This window comes from Rhineura floridana, chromosome 2 (genome assembly GCF_030035675.1).
Source record: "Rhineura floridana isolate rRhiFlo1 chromosome 2, rRhiFlo1.hap2, whole genome shotgun sequence".
In the NCBI taxonomy this organism is placed as follows: Eukaryota; Metazoa; Chordata; class Lepidosauria; order Squamata; family Rhineuridae; genus Rhineura; species Rhineura floridana.
Genome location: NC_084481.1, coordinates 69224069 through 69247333, shown reverse-complemented (window position 1 = coordinate 69247333; position 23265 = coordinate 69224069). Strand labels below are relative to the sequence as shown.

The window sequence follows — 23265 nt, the reverse complement described above, 5'->3', positions numbered from 1 at the left end:
ATCGCAGGCTCCTGAGCGGGTGCTGCGGCTTCAAGAACACTGATCCTAGAAACCAAATCAGCCAAAATACTCGACTTAGAACTCTTGGCCACCAAGTGGGCAGATTTCTTACCTGAAGGGGCCGAATTCGGACCCGCCTCCGCATCCTGCTGCTGCCTGCGTTCCCTTTCCAAAGCATCAACCCGAGCCACCAAGGCTCGGATAGTCCCCATGTCCTCATCCTCATCCGATGACTGGTGCTGCTGAGGTGGAGGGCGCTTAGAAACCTGCTTAACCACACGAACCCCTTTTTTCTGCTGAACCTTCCTGGGCGGCATGGTTGAACTATACCAAACCAGAAATTGAACAAGCAAACAGCAATTATAGGATAACAATTAAAATTCCCAAATGCAGAAGTATAAGTAACAAACAGAAACAAAACAACCACAACCACTCACAATATCCTGAGCTAACAGTATAAACAAAGTTTTCTTTTCTTTTCTTTTCTTTTTTTGAGGGAGGGAAGGGTTAAAGGAAAAAGGGGAAATAAAAAGAGGGAGGGGGTGGAGGCTGGTAACAGAGGGAATTAATATACCTACTTTTGAAACCACCTCCAAATGATGACACAAATAACACTAATAACAAATAATTTATGATTATCCAAACAATAAAATTAAATTTATCTAAGAACAGAAGATCAACTTGAAACAAACAAAGAAGACTATAGCAACTTTAACCATAAGAAAACTGCTCAGAAAAGGGAGGGGGGTATAGCACAAACGGAACAAAATTATATATTAAAAACCAAGGGAGAGCAATAACCAGGAACGTCGCCACCCACAAACCTCGAGAAAAACAAGCTGGGCTATGCAAAAGCAACAAACACTTTAAAGCGTCGACAATACGAAGGGGAACAAACAGCAGGCGAGCCGGCAAGAAGCCGCCCAGCGCGTGGGCGGATGCCCGCAGCCCAGCTGATCGTCGGGGCTCAGAACAAACAAGAATAGAATATATGGGAACGAACTGGACAGGGAGGAAGCAACAACAAAGGCTAAATGGGAAAATAAGCAAAGTGAACGATCACCAACGAAATGCTGAAGGAGCCCCTTGCAAACGGAAACAAACAGTAGTTGCCACAAGGCGAAGAAGGCACGCGCTTGGGGAAGGAGCAGCCTTATATACGCCACTCAAATCCCTGCCTAATTGGAGAAGCGATCCCACGTGGCACAAACTCAGGACTTCGCGAACCTTCCAGAGTCTTTTTTTTTATAATTAGGGTGGAGGCAAAAACGCCCCTGGAATAGGAACGCCATTACTAGATTATTGGTACATCCTTCCACCTTTTCTCAAGATAGCAATTTTCACTTGTCTGAGTCTACAGGGGCCACAGAAGTTCTGCTTCAGAGTCTTAGGGTCCCCCCTAGCCTTTTCTCTCTTCATTACATCTCTGTTGTCCTTTCATCTCTTTCTACATTCACCTCAAAGTGATGCTGCAATCCTACCCCAACCCCACCTACCTGGGACTGACTTCTGAATAAACATGGCTAAGACTGTACTATGAGCAGACACATAGACAAACTCTCTCCCCTCTTTTTCTCTGCCCCCAACTGTTCCTTCTATGGGGCTGGAATCCTAAGTCCCACTGAACTTAATGGGATTTACTTTGCAGTAAGCATGGTTAGGATTGCACTGTGAATGCAAGCCAAACTTAATTTTTTTTTAAAAAATGAACAACTTAGACAATCCATGCCTAATTCTAGATTCCCTGACAGGGATCACTTTTTTTTAGACAATCCTAACTCCACTTCCCTGTGAAGGAAGTGGGACTTACTTCTGAGTAGACATTTTTAGAATTACAGCATGAGCTCTCAGAAGCTGCCCCCCTTATCTCCCTTCGCTGGGTTTCTGCTTCCCTGCCTCCTTTTGCCTTCTCTCAAAATAATTTTCCCTTGTCTGAGATCACAAGAGGCTTGAACTCCATTTATGTTTGTAAAATAAACTTAATTTTTTAGATTTAACCATTTAGACAGTCCATCCCATGCTCTAGCTTCCCTCACAGAATCTCTCATGTTTTTAGTCACTCCTAACTCAACTTACCTGGGAGTAAAACCCACTGAACTCAATGAGACTTATTTCTGAGTAGATTTTTTTAAAAAACATAATAATTGCAGTGTGAGTCCTCCAAAGCTCCCTTCCCCCATTTTTTGCCCTTTCCTTCCATAGAGTTCACTCATTGCCAGCACACAGGAGCTCTGCTTCAGGTTGGTCTCCTTTCCCTCTTTCTTGCCATTGTCTCCATTTTAGCCATTCCACTTTCCCGCTCTGCTGCTCCATCAATTGACATTTCCTTGAGCTCATTTCTGATTGGTGGCAGCAGCAGCTCCTGCTGCTGCTAGAACAAAGCCTCAGGCTCTCCCTGGGGAGGAAAACTAATTACTCACAATCAGCATGCAGGGAGAATCAACACACGACTGAAAGACCTCTTTCTTCAGGAGACCAGTATATATGGTGATTTTTTAAATCACCACATGTAGACTCTTTCTCAAGAGCAGCTGAACCCAGGTACAGAGGGCTTCTATCTGGGTACAGAGTAACGTATGTGTGAATATCCCCTTAAAGTTTGTTGACACTCTCAAAGAATTTTAATAGGTTAGTGAGACAGGACTTTCCCTTGCAGAAGCTATGCTGTCTCTGCTTCAGCAAGGCTTGTTCTTCTGAATGCTTAGTTAATCTATCTTTAATAATACTTTCTACCAGTTTTTCCAGGACAGATGTTAAGCTAACCAGCCTGTAATTTCTGAGATCCCCCCTGAATCTCTTTTTAAAGATTGGTGTTACATTGGCTACTGTCCAGTCCTCAGGTATGGAGGCAGATCTGAGGGACAAGGTACATATTTTTGTTAAATCTGCAATTTTACATGTGAGTTCTTTGAGAACTCAGGTGGATGCCATCTGGACCTGGCAATTTGTCAAATTTCTTTTGACTATTAAGCCTAGAATTTCACCGCTATTTGCCTCAGTTCCTCAGACTCCCTTCCTGCAAATGGTAGTTCAGGTTCAGGCATCTGCCCTTTATTCTCCACTGTGAAGTCAGTTATTTCCACCAGAACTGTTCATTTCCAGCTTTCTCACAAGGTTGTTGTGAGGCTACAGTGCCTTGCAAAAGTAATCAGACCCCTCATATGCTCTCATATTAATGAATTACCAATGGTACATTGTAATTCCATTCTGTATATTTTATTTTGAAACACTGAAACTCAGAATCAATTATTGTAAGGTGACATTGGTTTTATGTTGGGAAATGTTTGTAAGAAACATAAAAAACTGGATCTGAAGGGAAATGAAGACCAAAGATCATTCTACAGAAGTAAGAGATAATGTAATACAAATGCATAGATTAGGAAAAGGGTACAAAATAATATCCAAGTGTGTGGATATCCCAGTGACCACAGTTGGATCAATAATCAGGAAGTGGAAGCTGTATCACACCACCCAGGCACTGCCAAGAAAAGGCCGTCCCTCAAAGCTCAGCACTCGAACAAGGAGACTTGTGAGAGAAACCACAGAGAGGGCAACAATCACTTTGAAGGAGCTACAGAGTTCAGTGGCTGGGAGTGGAGTAATTGTGCACCAGTCAACTGTATCAAGAGCTCTGCATAACACTGGCCTGTATGGGAAGGTGGCAAGAAAGAAGCCGTTACTCAGAAAGTACCATCTTAAAGCATGTCTGGAGTTTGTCAGAAAGCATGAGAGTGCCCCAGCTGCAATGTGGGAAAAGGTTTTGTGGTCAAATGAGACCAAGATGGAGCTTTTAGCCAAAACTCCAAGCGCTATGTGTGGCACAAACCTAACACTGCCCATGCCTCAGGACACACCATCCCTACAATGAAGTATGGAGGTGGCAGCATCATGCTGTGGGGATGCTTCTCATCAGCAGGGACTGGGCATCTTGTTAAAATTGAAGGAAGAATGGATGGAGCAAAATACAGGGAAATACTGAAAGAGAACCTGCTTCAGTCCGCTAAAAAACTGAAGCTTGGGAGGAACTTCACTTTTCAGCAGGACAATTATCCCAAGCACAAGGTCAAAGCAACATTGGAGTTGCTCAAGAACAAAGTCCTGTCAAAGTCCTGATCTCAATCCCGAATCTGTGGCGCTCTGAAAATTGTGGTCCATAAGTGACGTCCAACCAACCTGAATGACCTGGAGCGAGTCTGCCAAGTAGAATGGGCCAAAATCCCACTGACACTGTGTGCAAAGCTGGTACATACCTACCCCAAAAGACTTAAAGCTGTTATTGCAGAGAAAGATGGTTCTACCAAATATTAATGTGTGCAGGTTAAATACTTATGCAAGCAACATGTTTCAGGTTTTTTATGTTTCTTACAAACATTTCCCAACATAAAACCAATGTCACCTTACAATAATTGATTTTGAGTTTCAGTGTTTCAAAATAAAGTATCCTTAGGCCAGTCACTGCCTCTCAACCTCAGAGGAAGGCAATGGTAAACCCCCTCTGAATACTGCTTACCACGAAAACCCTATTCATAGGGTCGCCGTAAGTCAGAATTGACTTGAAGGTAGTCCATTTCCATTTTACAGAATGAAATTACAATGTAGCATTTGTAATTCAGTAATATGAGCGCATTGGTCAGGGGTCTGACTACTTTTGCAAGGCTCTGTATATGATAAGAACAGTGAAGCATAGTAATATTATAACTAAACAAAGGGAAATGTACAGATTTGGACCATCAGACTTATGGAAATAGAACCAATATAGATTCTGTGCAGTAGGCACATTCACATAAGTTCTTTGATGTTGGTCTTAATGAAACACTCATTGATTGCTCTGAACTACATAACCAGACCATCTGTTGGTGTCTTCTGTCTATTTGGATCATTCGTCTCATCTGTTTCTCACAAACATTTTGGGTGATGATGATGATGAATTTATTAACTGCCTTTCACCCTAAGATCCCGGGGTGCATTCCAACAATTTAAAATACAACATTAAAAATAGTTTAAAACAAATTACAATCACAAAAGTAGAGTGGGTCCTAAAATATACATCTCAAGTGTCAACAGACAGGGTAAAGAGGTATATCTTTAGCATTCACTAAAAACTATATAGTGAAGGTGTCAGGAGGAGGGAGTTTGAGAACTTATGAACTGCCACAAATAATGCCCTCTAAATGCTAATATGAGCACCTTGAATTGGACCCAGAAACAAACTAGCAACTTTTATCCCTGATCAAGATCTAAAACTTGGCTTATTTTTGTGGGGGCTTTGGCAGGGTGTGTGTGTGTGTTTGAATTTGCAAGTTGTTCTCTGTCAAAGGTTGTGCTGGGTGGGAATTACAATTCCTCAAGGGCAATACAATAAGGCATATTTGTGCAGCACCATCAATGCACATGAACCAATATTACAAGCTTCTTTAAGTTTGGAAGTCAACGTTGGGCATGTTTCTTGGCAATCTCTCCTGTTCTTTCTTTATTTTCTCTCTGTGTCTAGCCCAGTTCCAGTACAGATTAAATTTTCCTACTTAAAATACAAACAATGAGGCACATTAACTTAACTAGTGAGGTGTACTGTTGGAATGAAATCTGCTTTAGGTCCCAAATCCAAGCTTGGCAAGGACTTCCTATTCATCAACACTGCCCATCATAGGCATAATGGAAGCAAGGTAATAGAACTTCTTTTTTATTGATTGTCCCTGTAGTTGAAGAAAGACGTAATTGCTACCCTAAATTTAATCTTGAAACACTCATCTGTTGCCAACCTTCTGCTATAGTGCCTTCCTGGAAGCACTGAAGTGAACTTTCAAGCTCAATTCCAAACTCACTACCTCCTAATTTTGGCCAACCCACAGAAGTGCACATCTTGTTTGAAGGACTTCCCTTAACATAGCATTGATGGGAGGTTACTGAGACCAGTATCACAATTGTATTTAGCTGAACAGGTCACCAACTGTATCTAAAAGAACATTTCCTAATACTTCAATGCTGTTAGCTTCTTTTTGTTTTATATTTCCCTCTGCACAGTTTTGTAGATGGCAACAATTCATGAAAATGGAAGAGAATAGAGAACTGGGGAGGGAAGTTAAGGAACAAAAATCGTATTTATTTGAAGAACAGATTACAATTACATAACATTTTTAGGCATGCAAAAGTAGTACAAATACACAATCTCATAAGGAAAAGGGAGGCAGCAATATCCAAAGAACTGTACCTAACAGCTACAGCTGCAGAATGGTGTTCCTGCCTTGTGCAGGGGTGTGTTTGCCCCCCCACACTCTTTAGAAGATTCGGGAATATTCCTGAAGGTTTTGAATGGGGTCAGGTGGGGTTTATAGACCCAATAGGAAGAAGGGACGAGCAGGGTTTAAAAGCCTGCTCCTCCCTTGGGACTTGCCTCTTTTGCCTTGCGGCACCCACCCTCCCTTGTCAGTATGGGCTTGGCTAGTCACCAGTTGGGGCTGAGTAGGATTTTTTTTTGATGGGATTCTGATTTCAGAATCTCTTTCGTTTTGCCTACTCCATACTGTTTGGTTAATTCAATTGGCCTTTGGGGGTGTTGAGGTCGTCTCGCTTTGGCTGGCATGGAATTCGGGCAGGTGAGAAAGCACGGGGTAAAAAACAGGAGACGGGCATTTTGGTAAAGGGCACTTGCTAGGGAACCATCAGTGCTGAAGGTCTGGTGGGGATCTGAGTGTGTCCTTGTGGGACCAACTTGCGCATCATGGAGGACTCCTATACAGTGGGGCCAGGCTGCGTATGTTGGAACCACATACCTGGCTCTACTAGCAAGAAGGGACTAGTTCTCCCACATCCTTGACTGGTGGGTTACAGTCCGTGGTGACTGACATGCCCTGAGGACTGGAGGGAATATTCCATCACAGTTAGGTTTGTCCTCACCTGCCCAAAGTGGTTTGAATCCGGTTAATTGGCAGAAATTGGCTAAGGTTTAATTATTTGTTATATTTTAATAAATATAACATTATTTCATAATGGTGTCACGAGTCTTCTTTGGTGTGGTTGCAAACATTTTTAAGTAGGACAAAGTCTACATTAATGAGTGTACATTTCTCAGTATCATAGCAGGATATGTTTGTGAATCAGATACTTTCATATCTATTTGTTGCAAAGATTCAGTATCTTGTGAATGTGATCCAAGGCATTGTGGGAATGTCTGCTCAACTGGTGTGAACCAAGCCTTTCACAAAGTTGTATTGGCACCAGTTCCAGAGATCACTTGCGATTAAACAATGTGTGCTGCCACATCCATAGAAACTGATGCTGTGGGGTACTCATGGAGAGCATTGTTCACACAATATAGTTCTATTTGTGACTGCCACAATATACATATTCTCATAGAGACCTGTTATGTGTGAAATAGCTTTTAAGCTTATTTATTCACCATTGTAATTGTTTGGGTTTAGGTTTACGGTGACTGCAGGGCACATGAGAATCAAAGACTAAAATTTTGTTTGCGGCATATAACTGATCCAAAATGACTTTTTATTTGGGGCTTTTTTTTCTTTTTGGGATTATATTGTGACATGGAAAATTAATTAGCACACAGACACAGGATAATTACATATGAGAAAAACAATCCCTCACTATGTGCTGATTCTTCTGCTATTATTTTGTTTATTTAGGATTTGGGAACTGATTTTTCCATGTTACTAATAGATTGAGACAGACTCTATATTGGGCCCTGTCTGGACACTTAAAAACATGCAGAAGGGACACAGCCATGCCATTTTAGATATCAATGAGGGGAAATTAGCTGGATTATTAAAATTTGCTCAGGTCATTTGATCAGCTTCATATCTCCAAGGTCTAAAAACACTTTTTGGAAAATAGACTGCTTGGATGTGTGGAAGTACATGTGTGTGCCATTCACTTTGCAGGTAAATGGTTGTCATTCAGCAGCTGACAATCCCTTCTTTCCCATTATCCTGTTAAGTGGTGAATACCTCCCTCCCTCCTATAACTCCAGTTGCGATGTGGTCTCAGCTGGCTGATACATACCTGTGTCTCATTTAGTTTTAACTTTGAAGGTTGTCATGATATTTAAGGGGGTTGTTCCTCTCTCTTCCTGTTAGACTGTGTCTGTCTTCTAAAAGGTAGATTAGTGAGTATGTGTGTGTGAGAGAGAGAGAGAGAGAGAGAGAGAGAGAGAGAGAGAGAGAGCTTTTCTTCCTTCTGATTAACTTCTTTTTTGGTGAGAGAATGCAAGGTACGGGAGCTTCCAACATGTATTGACTTCTTGTATAGGAGTATGTGGCTGAGTACATCTAAACAAAATACTATTTTCTTAAACTATGTACATTGATGACCCCCACGGTAAAACAAAATCATATAAAAAGCTTACATTGTTTTTTCTTGTTTTGCCATTTTAAAAGCTTTTTAAAAAACATTTAATATCACAAACTGCTGTCCTTAAATAAATTCAATTTTTTCTTTTTTTACTGTCTTCTGTGAATTATGAGTTTCCACTCAGTGCACACATGCCATGCCATGTCATGCTACCAAGTAGGAAAGTCTATATTCCACACAATGTGGGGGTTCTTTTAATAAGAGGGAAATACAGGAATGGTAAAAAGTAGGCTTTATTATTTTCAGTAAAGTAACTTACAAACAATAAACCAAATACACATGCATATTAATGGCAAAACATGTATATCATGTTGTTTGTCAGGTTGCATGATGCACATAGGTGAGACTTCCAGAATGTTACAGAGTAATTGTGCACTGGCCCACTAGATTAATAAATGTGCTAAGCTTAGTATGAATACCAATGCCACAGTAGTCTTGGCTGGGTTAATGGAAAACCAATTTTGGCTAGGGTTTCTTCTAAAATTCTCATCCAAATGTCTCTATATATTTTGGAATTGTAAATTACCTGCTCTTGTTACCAAAGTGGAACCAATATATTAGGAATTCTCCATTGTTTTTTTTTTTAAATTGCTGGAGTTTGAACCTGTGTATAAACAGTTCACAGCTGGTCTCAGTGCCTTTAGTTCCTTCCTATGTATTTTCTCCCTTTGCATTACAAATGTGTATGTGTACCATTAATAAAGCCCAATAAAAAAGCTGATGCTATTGTTGTTGCAGTGTTTTACTGAGCCCCATTTAGGTGCTTGCCTGAACATGTGTCAGGTTAAACTGGGGACATGAGCAGGGGCCCTGCTCCTTCAAACATCCCTGGGCATGCAGGCTCCTCTTTAGACCTTTATGTGTTTAGCATTTGGTGGAAGTGCTTAGAAACCTGCAGCAATAGTGGATATACCCCATCCCCATCCAAGATGTGGCTGAACAGAGCTATTGGCGTTTCACTTCCTGTGCATCAGTAAAGCAGAAAATAAAATGATGCAATCATACATACACTCAAATAAAGATTGATCTTTGGAAGTGTTTTATCACTCCGAATCAGCATAGTGGGAATATGTGTTTTTATGTGTGGAGAAATCAACTGAAGGAACTGACAGCAGACTGTAGCTGTATTTAGGCATTCATAAGAATATGTGAGGACTCAAACTGTGTAGAGGGTAAAACCCACATGCTTTCTTTTGAACAACTGAAGAGAGCTTGTGTATGCTCTAGTTTTATGCTTAATTTTAGGAATTCTACACGCAACACTGGAAATCAGGAGGAATGGAAGGCAGGACAGAGTAAACAAGAGGAACAATCAAAATGGAACAGGGCACGTCCCATCAACCACAATGTTGGCTGTTCTAGAGAACCCAAAGTTAGCAGACAGCAACAGTTTTTCTAAACCACCACTTTCTGCATGCCACTGCTAAAATTGGCACTTGCAGTCAGTGAGTCATTGAGGTAGTGGCAGTAGGCAAGGAAAAAAATGGAGATTGAGAGTGCTGTCGCCTAATGTGACACCAGCTGAAGTTGTTGGAGTATGCTCTGGAATCAGTAATTTCTCAACATGACTTAATGCTTGTAGTGAGTGGAGGCAGGATGGGGAAATTTAGCTGTGTCTTTGTAGTGCATTGTCAGCCAATCCTAAAAGAAGCAGGGGAAGTCTTAGCATCTGTGCATTAAAATAAATGTCTTCATTGTCCTTCTCTTACATTCTTCATTCTGTGGGGAGCTGTGAAACAGAAAGAGAATTCAGCTGCTCAAGGGATTAGGTGAGAAAGAGCCCTATGCCCATAGAGTCACAAAACATGCTTCATAGGAAATATTCTAATATACAGCATTTCTGGCACTGCTTCCTTTCCAGGTTTTGTTACTCTTTTCTCCTTTCTTTTCTCTTTAATTATGACCATGCTGCAACTAATCCATGTTTCACAATTTGATCAAAGCAGGCAACTAACACATTTACCTCAAATGTTATAACTATCCAGTAACTTCACCTGGAGCAGCTTTGTTCACTGTGCAACAGTGTCATAGATCTGTGTTCCAAAACACACACCTTCTAGGATATCATCTAGCAATGCCTGATTTCACCTCCATCATTCCAACAGAGGAAAATAGCTATATTGCTGAAATGCTTTGGCTTTGACTCTATTATTTGCAATGGGGTTGACAGTTCTGGAGTTGGAATTAAATTTCTTTCCTCTAAAGCAAGGGTGTCTATAAAACCAATTTGCTCTTTTCCATATGACACAGCAAGTCTGTTGACGCCATGCCTATAAGATGTTTGAATGTGCTTAGCCTATTTCTACGCTATAGGAGGTTTGTCAATAAATAGCATTTAAGGGTGGAAGCAAGTCTTGAAAGGATACACAGTGCACATGGAGAGAGAGAGAGAGAGAGAGAGAGAGAGAGAGAGATTTGGCTGTTCTCATGTCTAGCTCTTTTGTCCCGCATATTCAGTGGATTCTTATGTTTCTTGTAGTCCTGGGTATCCTTTCAAGACAAAGCTTTCTGTGATTTAATATCTTGTGTGGGGGACTGAGAAGATTTGCTTCCACCCTTAAACTCAGATGCTATTTATTGAAAAACCTCTATAGCGTAGAAATAGGCTGAGCACATTCAAACTTTTATAGGCAAGGTGTCAACGATCCTGCTGTGTCATACGGAAACGAGCAAATTGGTTTTGTAGACTTGCTATATGATGTTATAAATTGTATTTTGTAATCAAACCTGAAAATACAATATTTGACAGTGACAAATTGTTTTATTGTGATTTAATATAAACAAAACAAAATTTCACTTTTGTATAGCATTTTCAAGTGTTCCGCATGCTTCACATGGATTTGTGGTAACCCTTACAATAATTCTGCAAAGCAGAGAACAGAGAACTTGTGGCCCTCCAGATACTGTCTGAGTATAATTCTGTCATCACTGATCATTGGCCATGTTGACTGGGGCTGATGGGAACTGGTGTCCAACAACATCTCAAGAGCCACAGTGTCCCATCCTTTGTGTAAGGTAAGTCAGTATTAATATCCCCCATATTGCAGATGGGGACAGCTGATGCAGAGAGAGATTGGTTTGCCTAAGCCCATCTTGTAAGCTCATGACAGAAACAACATTCAAAGCAGAGACTTTCTGATTTATATGCGAGTCTCTAGGCCCTATGCTATGCCTGCATTCATAATGGAGCACCAGCCATCGCCCATTTATTTATGAATGGTTCCTACTGTGTTAAGTAGGAAAACAAAAGGATATGTTTGCCATTATTTAATGTTTATGTTTGCTTTTTAATGCATTTTAAAGCTTTGTTTTAAAGCAGATGTTTTTAAAAATGTTTTGTTTTAATATGTTTTTAAGGATGTTTTGTTTTAATGTATTTTAAAGTCTGTTTTTATGTATTTATTTATGCTTTTGTTTGCCACCTTGGGCTCCTACTGTGAGGAAGGATGGGATATAAATCTAATAAATAATAATAATAGTTATTATTTAGGCTTTGGCTATAACTCCCATAGATATGCATATATGGCTTAAACTGTTTGGAAACTGCCCTGTATTGACTGAAATTACTCATCCATCTTGCTCAATATTGTGTACAGCAACAGGGAATGACTGTCTTGTGATTTAGACGGGATCTTTTCTAGACCTACCTCAAGATGTCAGAGGCTGAACCTGTGACTTATCTGCATGCTGTACTACTGAGCTATGGCTGCCCATGTCTCAGTCATCTGATGGCATATTATTTATTATTTATTTATTGAATTTATTAGTCACCCATCTGGCTGGCTGTGCAGCCACTCTGGGCAACGTACAAAATAGGCATACAATACCTAGACGTTAAAAATCTAAAAACAATGAAAATAAAATCTAGCCAACCCCAAAAGCCTGCCTGAAGAGCCAGGTCTTCAAGGCCTGGCTGAAACTCATCATGGAAGGGGCATGGCAGAGATCATTTAGGAGGGAGTTCCACAGGGTGGGGGCCACAACTGAAAAAGCCCTCTCTCTAGTCTTCACCAGTTTGGCTGTTTTGACTGATGGGATGGAGAGAAGGTCTTTTCAGGCTGATCTTGTTGGGCAGCATAGCTGATGATGCTGGAGGCGCTCCTTTAGATAGACTGGGCCGAAACTATATAGGGATTTAAACATCAAAACCAACACCTTGAATTGGGCCCAGTAAGCAATATGACGTCAGGCCATTTAAACCTCAAGGAAGAACCAGGTGGGAAGTCTAAGTGTGCTCCTAATTCTTCCTTTATTTTATTTATTTATTATTTTATTTATATCCCGCCCTTCCTCCAGTAGGAGCCCAGGGTGGCAAACAAGAGCACTAAAAACACTTTAAAACATCATAAAAACAGATTTTAAAATACATTAAAACAAAACATCTTTAAAAACATATTTTCTTAAAAAAGCTTTCAAGACATTTTGTTAAAAAAGATTAAAAACATATATTTATAAAGGTTTTAAAACATATTAAAAAGCAATTCCAACACAAGCGCAGACTGGGTTAAGGTCTTAACTTAGAAGTCTTGTTGAAAGAGGAAGGTCTTTAATGTTGGGCTGTCACTGATAGGCATTACTACCTTGTGTTGTTTTCCATGAAGCCTGCAAGTTTTGGAGAAGTGTGAGAAGCAGCCTTATCTAGTATGGTCTGGGAAGCAAGGCCAGACAGTGGTTGTCATGGTAACGAGATAACAGCTTGGGAAAGAAGTGCTTTTACTATTGCTGCTGTCTGCTGAGCTGTCTGTAGTAGTTTTGTACTTTGAACGTAGTAGAACTTCTCTCCTGCGGGGGGGATCTTAAAGCCGCTGGCCTTAATGTCTGAATAAAGACTCTTACATGATTTAATGCCTCTGGAACGGTTTCTTGAGCAACTTAACTACAACGTAATGTATGCTGTTTCACACAACAACGCAGACACAATCCAACAGTGGTAGCAGAGGATGGTTCCGAACCACAGCGCATTACACGGGAGTAAGTTGCTGGTCTGAACGGCAGACGGAGTTCCAGAGAGGGCAGTTTGAGTGATTGCACCAGACGGAGGTGAGCAACATGGCTGTAAACCTGTCTGGGGGAGGCTTGCCGATGGAAAGACTTAATGAGAAGAATTATGGCAGCTGGAAGCCGAGGATGAGGGCTTTGCTGATAAAAGAAGATTTATGGGAAGCTATTGAAGGTACACCCCCTGCACCCCTTTCAGTGGCTTGGATTAGGAATGATGAGCGGGCGCAGGCTTTTATACTTCTGACTCTATCTGACTCTCAACTGCTACACGTGAGAGATGTTACAAACGCCAAACAGATGTGGGACATGTTGGCAGGCATTCATGTGCAACAGACTGCGGGATCTAGATTGTGTTTGGCATGGAAGCTGTATCAAATGCGCTTCACGGGTGAGTGCGACATGAGTGAGCATCTCACGGAATTCAGACGCCTGTTTGCTGAGTTGACAGACCGAGGCGTCGAACATTCTGAACTTCAGAAGACCTATCTGATCCTGGCTTCACTCGATGGAACGTGGAATAATATGGTCATGGCTTTTGAAGCCATGCCTGACGGAGGTTTGAACGTTGCATTTATTGAGGAAAAACTGACCCAAGAATGGCAGCGGAGACAGGAGGCGAAAAGAACCGAGTCTTTGGAAGCTGTCCGGAGGCAGGAGGTGAAAAATGCCGTGCCGAGGGATAATAAACAGGAGCAGCAACAGAGGCTGAAGGCTTGTTTTGTGTGCGGAGACCGTCGACATCTCCAGCGCGATTGTCCAGTCAAGAGAAACTCCAGGGACGGAGGCTTGAAGCAAGGCAGTGTGAACTTTGTTTGTAAACAGAACTCTCAAGATTTACGACCTGTGAACTGGTTGCTCGACAGCGGAGCAAGCCATATTCTAATTAAGGACAGGAGTCTGTTTTACACGTCTACTGATGAGCAGGATTTTGTTTTACTTGCTGATGGATCACGGAATTCCGTAAAAGCACGTGGTCTGATTAAATTTGACAAGCTTGGCATTATGACAGACTGTTTGTTCGTCCCGGACTTGGCTCATAATATTTTATCAGTGGGCAAACTGGTAAGTTGTAATTATTCAGTTTTGTTCCACAAAGACCAATGTTTTATAATGAGGGGGGCTGAAGTGTGCATGCAGGGAAGCCTTAATGATGATTCACAGTTTGTAATAAAGAGCAGTCAAGCAGGATGTGCTGTGTTAAACGCTGAGGCACAGGTACATCAGGGATGCATCCATGAATGGCATCAAAGGCTGGGGCATGCAAACCTTGACAAGATTAAGAAAACCCCTTTGCACAGTGAAGGCATGCGTTTGAAAGACTGTGGTCAGTTAATGGATTGTGATTCTTGTAATCAAGCTAAAATGACTATTGCACCAATAAACCGGGAGGCTGAGAGAACCACAACAGCTCCCTACCAGCTAGTTCGTGTTGATTTAGCAGGGCCAATAAATGCTTCACGAGGAGGTGCGAAATTCTACATGGTATTGGTAGATGATTTTTTGAGATTTTGTCATGTTTTTCTGTTAAAGCATAAAAGTGAAGCTGAGCAGAAGCTGAAACTGTTCATTAAGAGAATCGAAACTCAACACGGTGTTACGGTGGGGGCTATACGGTCAGACCAAGGTGGGGAATTTACGAGTAAAGCATTGAGTGACTTTCTGGAGAGTAAGGGAATAAACCAGAATTTCACTGCTCCACACAGCCCGTTTTCCAATGGAACTGCTGAGAGAAAAAATAGGGTGCTTGGGGAAGCAATGAGAGCCATGCTGCTGGATTGCAGTTTAGGGAATTCTTTCTGGGCAGAGGCAATTCTTTATGCGAATTACATTCACAACAGGGTGTTACATAGTGCACTTGGAATGTCTCCTTATGAGAAACTTACTGGCAGAAAGCCTAGAATACAACCAAAAATTCGGAGCAAGGTGCTGGATCCACATTCCACAGGGAAAAAGGAGGGGCAAGCTTGCACCCAGAGCACAGCAAGGTTTTGTTTTGGGATTTCAGAATGCATATTTCAGAGTTTGGTGTCCAGAAACACAGCAGTTAATTCTGAGCAGAAGCATTAAAGTCTCAGAAAAGCCTTGGGATCAAAGGGAGACAGTCCTTCTTACAGGAACAAATGACACACAAACACAAACACGAACACCATCACAGAAATTTCAGTCAGATGTTGACATTAAAGTGGAAGGTACACAAATTCCTCTCAGAGATGCTTTGAATGAACTCATTTCTGGAAAACGCAGATCAAAGAAACGAAAAGCTGAGGAAATGGATGATCCTGGGCAAGCGGTGCCAAGTACAAGCACAGGCTTAAGCACAAATGGGGGGGGGCAGAGAGAGCAGAAGCTCTGGTTCCTTTACGACGCTCCACGAGAGAGAATATAGGCAGACCGCCTGACAGATTTACAGTGGGATTGATTACAAGCCCAGGAATGCATAAACAGGTTGAAATGGATCCTGAGACACTTTATGTTACATGTGTTGAACCAAAGTTTGATTGAATAAAGTTCTAGCTGAATGTACAGAGATGTCCTGACATGTACTGTAATGTACTGAGATGTAATTCTGATCTGTACTGAACTGAAAAGGTATGATACAATGTATTGTAGAAATGAATTACTGTTTGACTATCTATTATGAAAATGTGTTTTATGTGTATATTGCAGTCTTAATGGAAAAAGGGGGACTGTTGGGCTGTCACTGATAGGCATTACTACCTTGTGTTGTTTTCCATGAAGCCTGCAAGTTTTGGAGAAGTGTGAGAAGCAGCCTTATCTAGTATGGTCTGGGAAGCAAGGCCAGACAGTGGTTGTCATGGTAACGAGATAACAGCTTGGGAAAAAAGTGCTTTTACTATTGCTGCTGTCTGCTGAGCTGTCTGTAGTAGTTTTGTACTTTGAACACAGTAGAACTTCTCTCCTGCGGGGGGGATCTTAAAGCCGCTGGCCTTAATGTCTGAATAAAGACTCTTACATGATTTAATGCCTCTGGAACGGTTTCTTGAGCAACTTAACTACAACGTAATGTATGCTGTTTCACACAACAACGCAGACACAATCCAACATTTAATAGGGGCCGAAAAGATAATAGAGATGGCACCTGTCTAATATTTAAGGGTAGGGAATTCCACAGGGTAGATGCCGCAATGCGAAAGGTCTGTATTGTACAGAACGGACCTCCTGATATGATGTTATCTGCAGGAGGCCCTCAGAGTGCAGTGATTGACTGGGTATATAAGGGGTAAGACGGTCTTTCAGGTATCCTAGTCCCAAGCTGTATAGGGCTTTGTACACCAAAACTAGAACCTTGAACTTCGCCCCGGCAGCAAGTGGGCAGCCAGTGCAATTTTTTCAGCAGCAGGGTGACATGTTGGCGATACCCTGCCCCAGTAAACAGTCTCGCCACTACATTTTGCACCAGCTGCAGCTTCTGGACCAGCCTCAAGGGCAGCCCCGCATAGAGTGTATTACAGTAATCCAGCCTGGAGGTTACCAGTGCATGGACAACAGTGGTCAGGCTATCCCAATCCAGAAATGGCTGCAGCTGTGTTACCAGCCGGAGCTGGTAACAGGCATTCCTAGCCACGAAGGTCACCTGGGCCTCTAGCAACAAAAGTGGATCCAGGAGCACCCCTAGACTAAGGACATGCTCTTTCAGAGGGAGTACGACCCCATCCAAAGCAGGCAACACACTAATTATCTGAGCTCAGGAACTACCAACCCACAGCACCTCCATCTTGCTAGGATTCAGGCTCAGTTTATTGGCCCTCATCCAGCCCACCTCGGAGTCCAGGCAGAGGTCCAGGGCTTGCATGGCCTCTTCTGATTCAGATATTGCAGAGAAGTAGAGCTGGGTATCATCAGCATACTGCTCATACCTCACCCCAAATCTCCTGATGACCACTCCCAAGGGCTTCATATAGTTGGGGGACAAGATGGTACCCTGCGGCACCCCACAGCACAACTGCCAGAGGGCCAAAAGATAATCACCCAATGCTATTCTCTGAAAATGACCTTGGAAATAGGATCAGGACCACTCTAAAACAGTGCCTCCGATACCCATCTCGCTAAATTGACCCAGAAGGATACCATGATCAATGGTATCAAAAGCAGCTGAGAGATCAGTTAAGAGTAGCAGGGTCGCACTCCTCCTGTCCTTCTCCCAATAAAGGTCATCCATGAGGATGACCAAGGCCGATTCAGTCCCATAACCAGGCCTGAACCCAGACTGGAATGGGTAATCTGTTTCATCCAAGAGTACTTGCAATTGCTGCGCCACAACCCTCTCAATCACCTTCCCTAAGAAGTGGGTATTTGTGACCGTTTGGTAATTGTCGCAGACCAATAGGTCCAGGGTGGGCTCTTTCAGGAGTAGTCAATCACGGCCTCTTTCAGGGCGGCTGGAACCACTCCCTCCTGCAGTGATGCATTGACCACACCCTGGATCTACTCGGTCAAACCCCCTCAGAAAGTTTAATAAGCCAAGGAGGGCAAGGGTTGTGAGGACACGTTGCTGGCCACATCATCGCAAGCACCTTGTCTACATCATCAGGCCGCATCAACTGAAACCGTTCCCAAGAAGTTGCAGCAGATGTTGCACTGGACACCTCATTGGGGACTACAGTAGATGTGGATGGGGTATCAAGACTGCTACGGAGGTGAGCAACTTTACTCTCAAAGTGCCTTGCAAACAATTCATAGTGGGCCTCCGAAGGGTCTAAAACTCCATTTCCTGGAGTTGATGTCAACAGATCCCTGCTAATCTGGAAAAGCTCAACTGGACGGCTACTTGAGGATGCAATGGTGGCAGAGAAGTGGGCCTTCTTCACTGTCCTCACAGCCACACAGTAGGCACAGTTATTATAGTTTACTCGTGCCCGATCAGCCTCACAACACATTTTTTGGCACTTTTGCTCCAGCCGTTGTCCAGCCTGTTTCATTGCCCTTCGCTCACTAGTGTACCAAGGTGCAAACCAGGCTCCACAATGCCAGAGAGAGCACTCGGAGGCAACCATGTTCAGGGCCCGATGCACCTCACTGTTCCACAGAGTGACAAGGGCTTCAACAGGGTCACCTGCTCTATCTACTGGGAACTCCCCCAAGGCATATGATGTCAGGTGATGAACAAATAGGCACGCTTTGTGTCAAACTATATTGTGGTCTAAATGGGGAGGGCTGGCAGTCCTAATCAGGTTTTGGGGCTGGAGGTTCTCTACTGCCACTTTAGGAGGTTTAGGAGGTTTGAGTGGCTCTCAGCTGGTCAGTTAAAGGAAAGCATCTAGATGACAGCATGGAGCAATCTCTGGTATAATTTCACTATTTCAGCCTACACTAAGTCCAAAGCAGTGCCTGTGTAGGATTCCTCTTGTGCAGAGGCACTACCAGATTTGTGTATGTGTGTGAGTGAGAAAGCGAATTGGCAAGCTGCTTTTCAGGGGGGCCTGGATTGGTCACCCCAATCAGAAAAAGCCAAAGGGGGATTCCCACAACAACAACACCCTGCACAAGGCTCCCTATTCCTGATCCCCACCTCCTGCTTCTTGTATGGTTGAAAGGGGCAGGAGGCTCTTTTCTTTGTTGGCAACTCTTTGAGATAGGGGACCTTATCCAGAGGGAGCTTCGAAAGAGTCTTGGTGGAGAGAACATTTCACAGAAGTGATGTAAAGAACTCTGTGCTGCTTTTCTCCCTCCCTGCTGCCACTGTCCCACTTTCTTCTTCTTACTTTTGGGAGGAGCGAGAGCAGTGTTTACCCTTTGTTTGCTTCCATCCTGTGGCTGGGCGCAGGCTGCCTGCTGGCTTGTACTAAGGAGGGCAGTGCTGTCACAGCACTCCACAAATGAAAATGATTTCCCCCAGGGTGAGAGTGATAGTAAGGAGAGTTAGATGCTACCTTGGGGTCACTAGACCAATAAGAGCACTGAATCAGCAAGATGTCAACTGTACACGGTCACACATGTAACATGTGATGATACATGTTTGGCATTTACAGATAGAGATGGTGTGCTCTACTTGACTAGCTGGTCTAGCTTACTTGAGTTACAATCCTGTAGCAATACTGGAAAGAGAGAGAGCATGAACACTACACTTCATGTGGGCTTAAGTCTTGTGAAAAAAAGTTCATAGTTTGTTGCTACAAGCTTGCATTAAATAGAATGTAATGTATTTTATATCTGTACATTTTCTGTAGAAGCGTGAGAGAATATACAAGCTTGTGGATGACTTTGCAGAACATCTCTTATCAGCTACAAAATGCTGTAAATTTCAAGAAAGCTTCCAGGTATAAGCACTACATAAATCAATTAAGTGTTTGATTATATTTCAGTGTTCCATCTGACTTTTTGCCAATGACTACATTAGCAATTATTGTAGCCACAGACATTTCTGTCCTTTGTTTGTAAGCAATTTTTTTTCTCTTTCATGAGAAAGTCTGTCTGTCTGGCAGTTTTGATTTTAGAAGCTAGCAAGGGCATTTGTCTTCATGTTTATTTCAAAACTGCTAAATTATCCAAATCTTGCAAACACTCTACTACATGTTCAAAATATACAACGGGTTTTATAAAAGAGTGATTGCAGTGCTAGAAAGTTCATTATCCCCCCAGGAACACATTTGGCAAGTGCTTTTTAGCAAAACTCAGAAACAAATTAAACTAAAAATGTCACAAAAGGAATTGGCAATCACTCAGCCACATAAACAAGCACATAGATCTTGGGCTGTTCCCCCCACCTCCATGAGGAATATATTGTTCAGTCAAGAAGGAGCTGCAGTCAAGATAATGCAAACAGCAAATATGTGTACACACTTGTGCGGTTTGAGAAACATTCAATTCCTGGTCTTAGGATGTTAGTTAAGGTCCAAATTTCTCTTCTCCCTCCTGCACCCAATTGGTTCTTTTATTTAAATGCAAAGCAACTATGGATGACTTCAAGGACATGCAAGATGGGTTTGGGGGAGAGGCTGCTTAACTTTCTCTGCTAACTATATGTTCATTCATAACCAGCCGAAGTTGCTTATGGGGTTTTGTATCTTCTGCCTTGTGAAGAAAAGCAACTTTGGGGGTGGAGGTTTTGATGATTATGATGCTTGACATACTTTCAAGTATTCAGAGAACTTTGCATGCACTATCCAGTTGTAATCCTTACAACAATTCTGCAAGGTAAGAGTCAGTATTACTGCAGATGGTGGCAGCGGGGGCGGGGGGAGGGAAGGCTCAGAGAGAACGGTTTATTTAAGGCTATCCAGTGAACTTACTGACTGGTAGCTCACTCTATTTAGCCACCATACTAAACCAACTTTTTGAGCAGACAAATGGCAGGAAAGGATTAATCAGCCATTGCCTCCCAGCTGTGGCCACATGCTCAACTCCAAAGCTTTCCATGGCATATTACATGTGGTTTGTGCCCAAACTTGCTTGAATAAAACCCTTCGTCACTGCAATATCTTGCACGCTATTACAAATTCCCCCAACATATAACCTAGCACCGCTGCCACATACTGCTATGCCTGTAAAGTAACATTCAATTTATTATATTTCAAGTCAATTGGAAAGATATGAAAAGCAGGGAAGGCAAAAGAAAGCAAGGAAATTAAGGGTTGTATAGACCCCTCTCCTGCTTCCCTGAGAAATGTCTCTAGCATTATGAAAAATGAAACTTGTGGAAAACTTTAAAAATAAAAGAGAACACACCTACCTACTTATTTCAGACTGAAAATTTCAGATAAAGATCATGCCACTTGTGCCCTAACAAATGAATAAGGGAGTTAAGTGGTCCCTCCCTGTCTAAGGATGGATGAGTCTGTCAAGTGTGGTATCTCTCAGCTACTCATTTTTCCAGTCTTAAATTCAGTTCAGTTTGTGATTTTTTTAAGTCCTCATGGAAATTTGTCATTTTAATGTTCATTTCTCAGAATCCATATAGTTTTGCAAGCAATTTTATATAATGCATTTTTGTATGTTATATTCACTAACATATGCACATATCTGTGCACATTATTTGGTTAGAGAACTACAATGCAAAATGTGGAGAAGTGTGAATTTCAAAAAATAAATGCATTTCGTTTCGCATAGTTTGGGGAAATGCAAATTAGATAGATTTGCATTAAAATGCAAACTGAATGGAATTTCTTTCCCATCCCTGCCTCCAGTAGTTTCTTACCCAGTATTTAGAAAGACTATTAATAGTACATAGTTATAACTTTTAGTGCTACCAACTGGACAATGAGACCAGAGGTTTGTGTCAGGCGAGGGAAGTCAATCTTCTAGCCTGTCTATCCAGTGATTGCTTTTCCCTTTCTGGCTTAAAATGAGAAGAGGGACAGGGATTTGCTTAGGTGCCAAGATGCAATTATAGGTGCCCTTGTCTTTTAGCCAATTCGGTGTAAAAAGAACATTTTTTTTTACCAAGAATTCCCATTCTGCCCTAGTTTCTGGATAGCATTATAAATCCTCTGGGAAAGTTCCCCCCTCCTGGGAGAGATGTCAGGAGCATTATGACTATTATTTCCCAATGTAGGAGACTCCTTGTTCTTCAAATCCAGATTGACAGAGCTAAACACTCCCCACCTATTTCAACCTAAAAAAAGAGGATAAAAGCACAGCAATATTAACTTTAATCTGATCAGTGGGTAGAGGATGTTAGCCTAGACTTTGGTTGAGGGTTAGTATTGGGGAAAAACAGGGTTCTTGTGCCTTTAACATTTGTATGGCAAGCAGAAATTCAACCAGGTAAGCCCTTTCTGGAATGGAACTACAATTATGGGAAAAGCTTCACCATGACTACTCTATAATTTTGTGTTATGCCACATCCCCCATGGCAGCCATTTTGTGACTAATGACCCCAGCACTCTCTCAAAATTTGAAATGTGGCCTCTGGACCAAAAGGGTTAGTGACCTCTGTCTTAGGTGAATACAACTGCAGTCTTAATCACAACTAATTACTGTTGGGTCTATGTTGGGAAGAAGATACCTGTGAGTTCCAGGAATACAGCATTTACACAATGATTAGAATCCACTTCTTTTCTAGCAATATTTTGAGGTGTGGTAGGTTGCCATTGTGTGTTACAGCACAACAATTTGATCCTATTTTTCCTCACATTTCTTCCCATAACTCGGATATTTAAACTCATTTTGGACAGAGGGATTATGAAACATACCTAGCTATACAAGATATTTCACTAGATTATAAGGGAAACCAACTCAACTGAACATTTTGTAGATGATTGGACCACTGTGGGCATCAGTTGTGTACAAATGAGAACAGCAGCTTGTGAATTTTAAGGGTAGAAGGAAATTGTCTTCACCATAATTACACAGAAGAATGCACTAATGTGGAATGCTTTGAATGATGACATTATGTAGTGTCGGACAATTCATAGAAAGGTGTTGCCTACTTGTCCCCTGTCCCTGCACTGGAAGCCATAAGTGTCCTGGCCAAGGGGCTAATTTTTATTCTCACCTAAATGATACCTCTGGTATGAGTGGTAAGGAGGTGTGGACATAGCAAGCCATCTTCCCATCTCCATCTCGATAGTCCTGCCCATCTTTTGTGCCACATTGAAGTGTGACTTTTCTCACAACTGTATCCAACACAAGTGGGGAGTGGTGCCACACCAATTAATCCCTCTGTCTGGCATCTGTGCATACAGCATGAATATTTGCAGAGAAGGAGCCTTTGCACAAACAGCTGTACGTGTTAAGGCTTCCGCATGGCCTGGGACCTTGATGACTGGGATTCCAAGTCAGATATAAGTTCTCACACATACAGATGTATGCATGGAGGCTCCTTCTTGCAGATGTTCATGCTGTACACATGGGGAAGAGCTAATCAGCATACATGATGTTGAGACTGTGGCTACTCCATGCGTCACCACTGTTTACTCTCACATTGGATGAACTCAGGTGTAA

At 42.1% G+C, this 23265-nt stretch overlaps 1 protein-coding gene across 6 annotated transcripts in view; it reads right to left on the bottom strand.

The window, feature by feature from the left end:
- The window catches only part of LOC133376541 (neurogenic locus notch homolog protein 1-like), a 231175-nt gene that overhangs the window by 46336 nt on the left and 161574 nt on the right, over positions 1–23265 (bottom strand). For 2 of the 6 annotated variants that reach the window (XM_061608883.1, XM_061608885.1), the window contains exon 13: positions 19751–21934. The exons of 1 other annotated variant lie outside the window; for it this stretch is intronic. In XM_061608883.1, coding sequence (XP_061464867.1) covers positions 21890–21934 — 45 coding nt within the window. In that variant the 3' untranslated portion in view covers positions 19751–21889. Of the gene's footprint in view, positions 1–19744; positions 21935–23265 lie in introns of those variants that run through there. 3 more of the 6 variants (XM_061608884.1, XM_061608881.1, XM_061608886.1) reach the window with 3 other exon arrangements.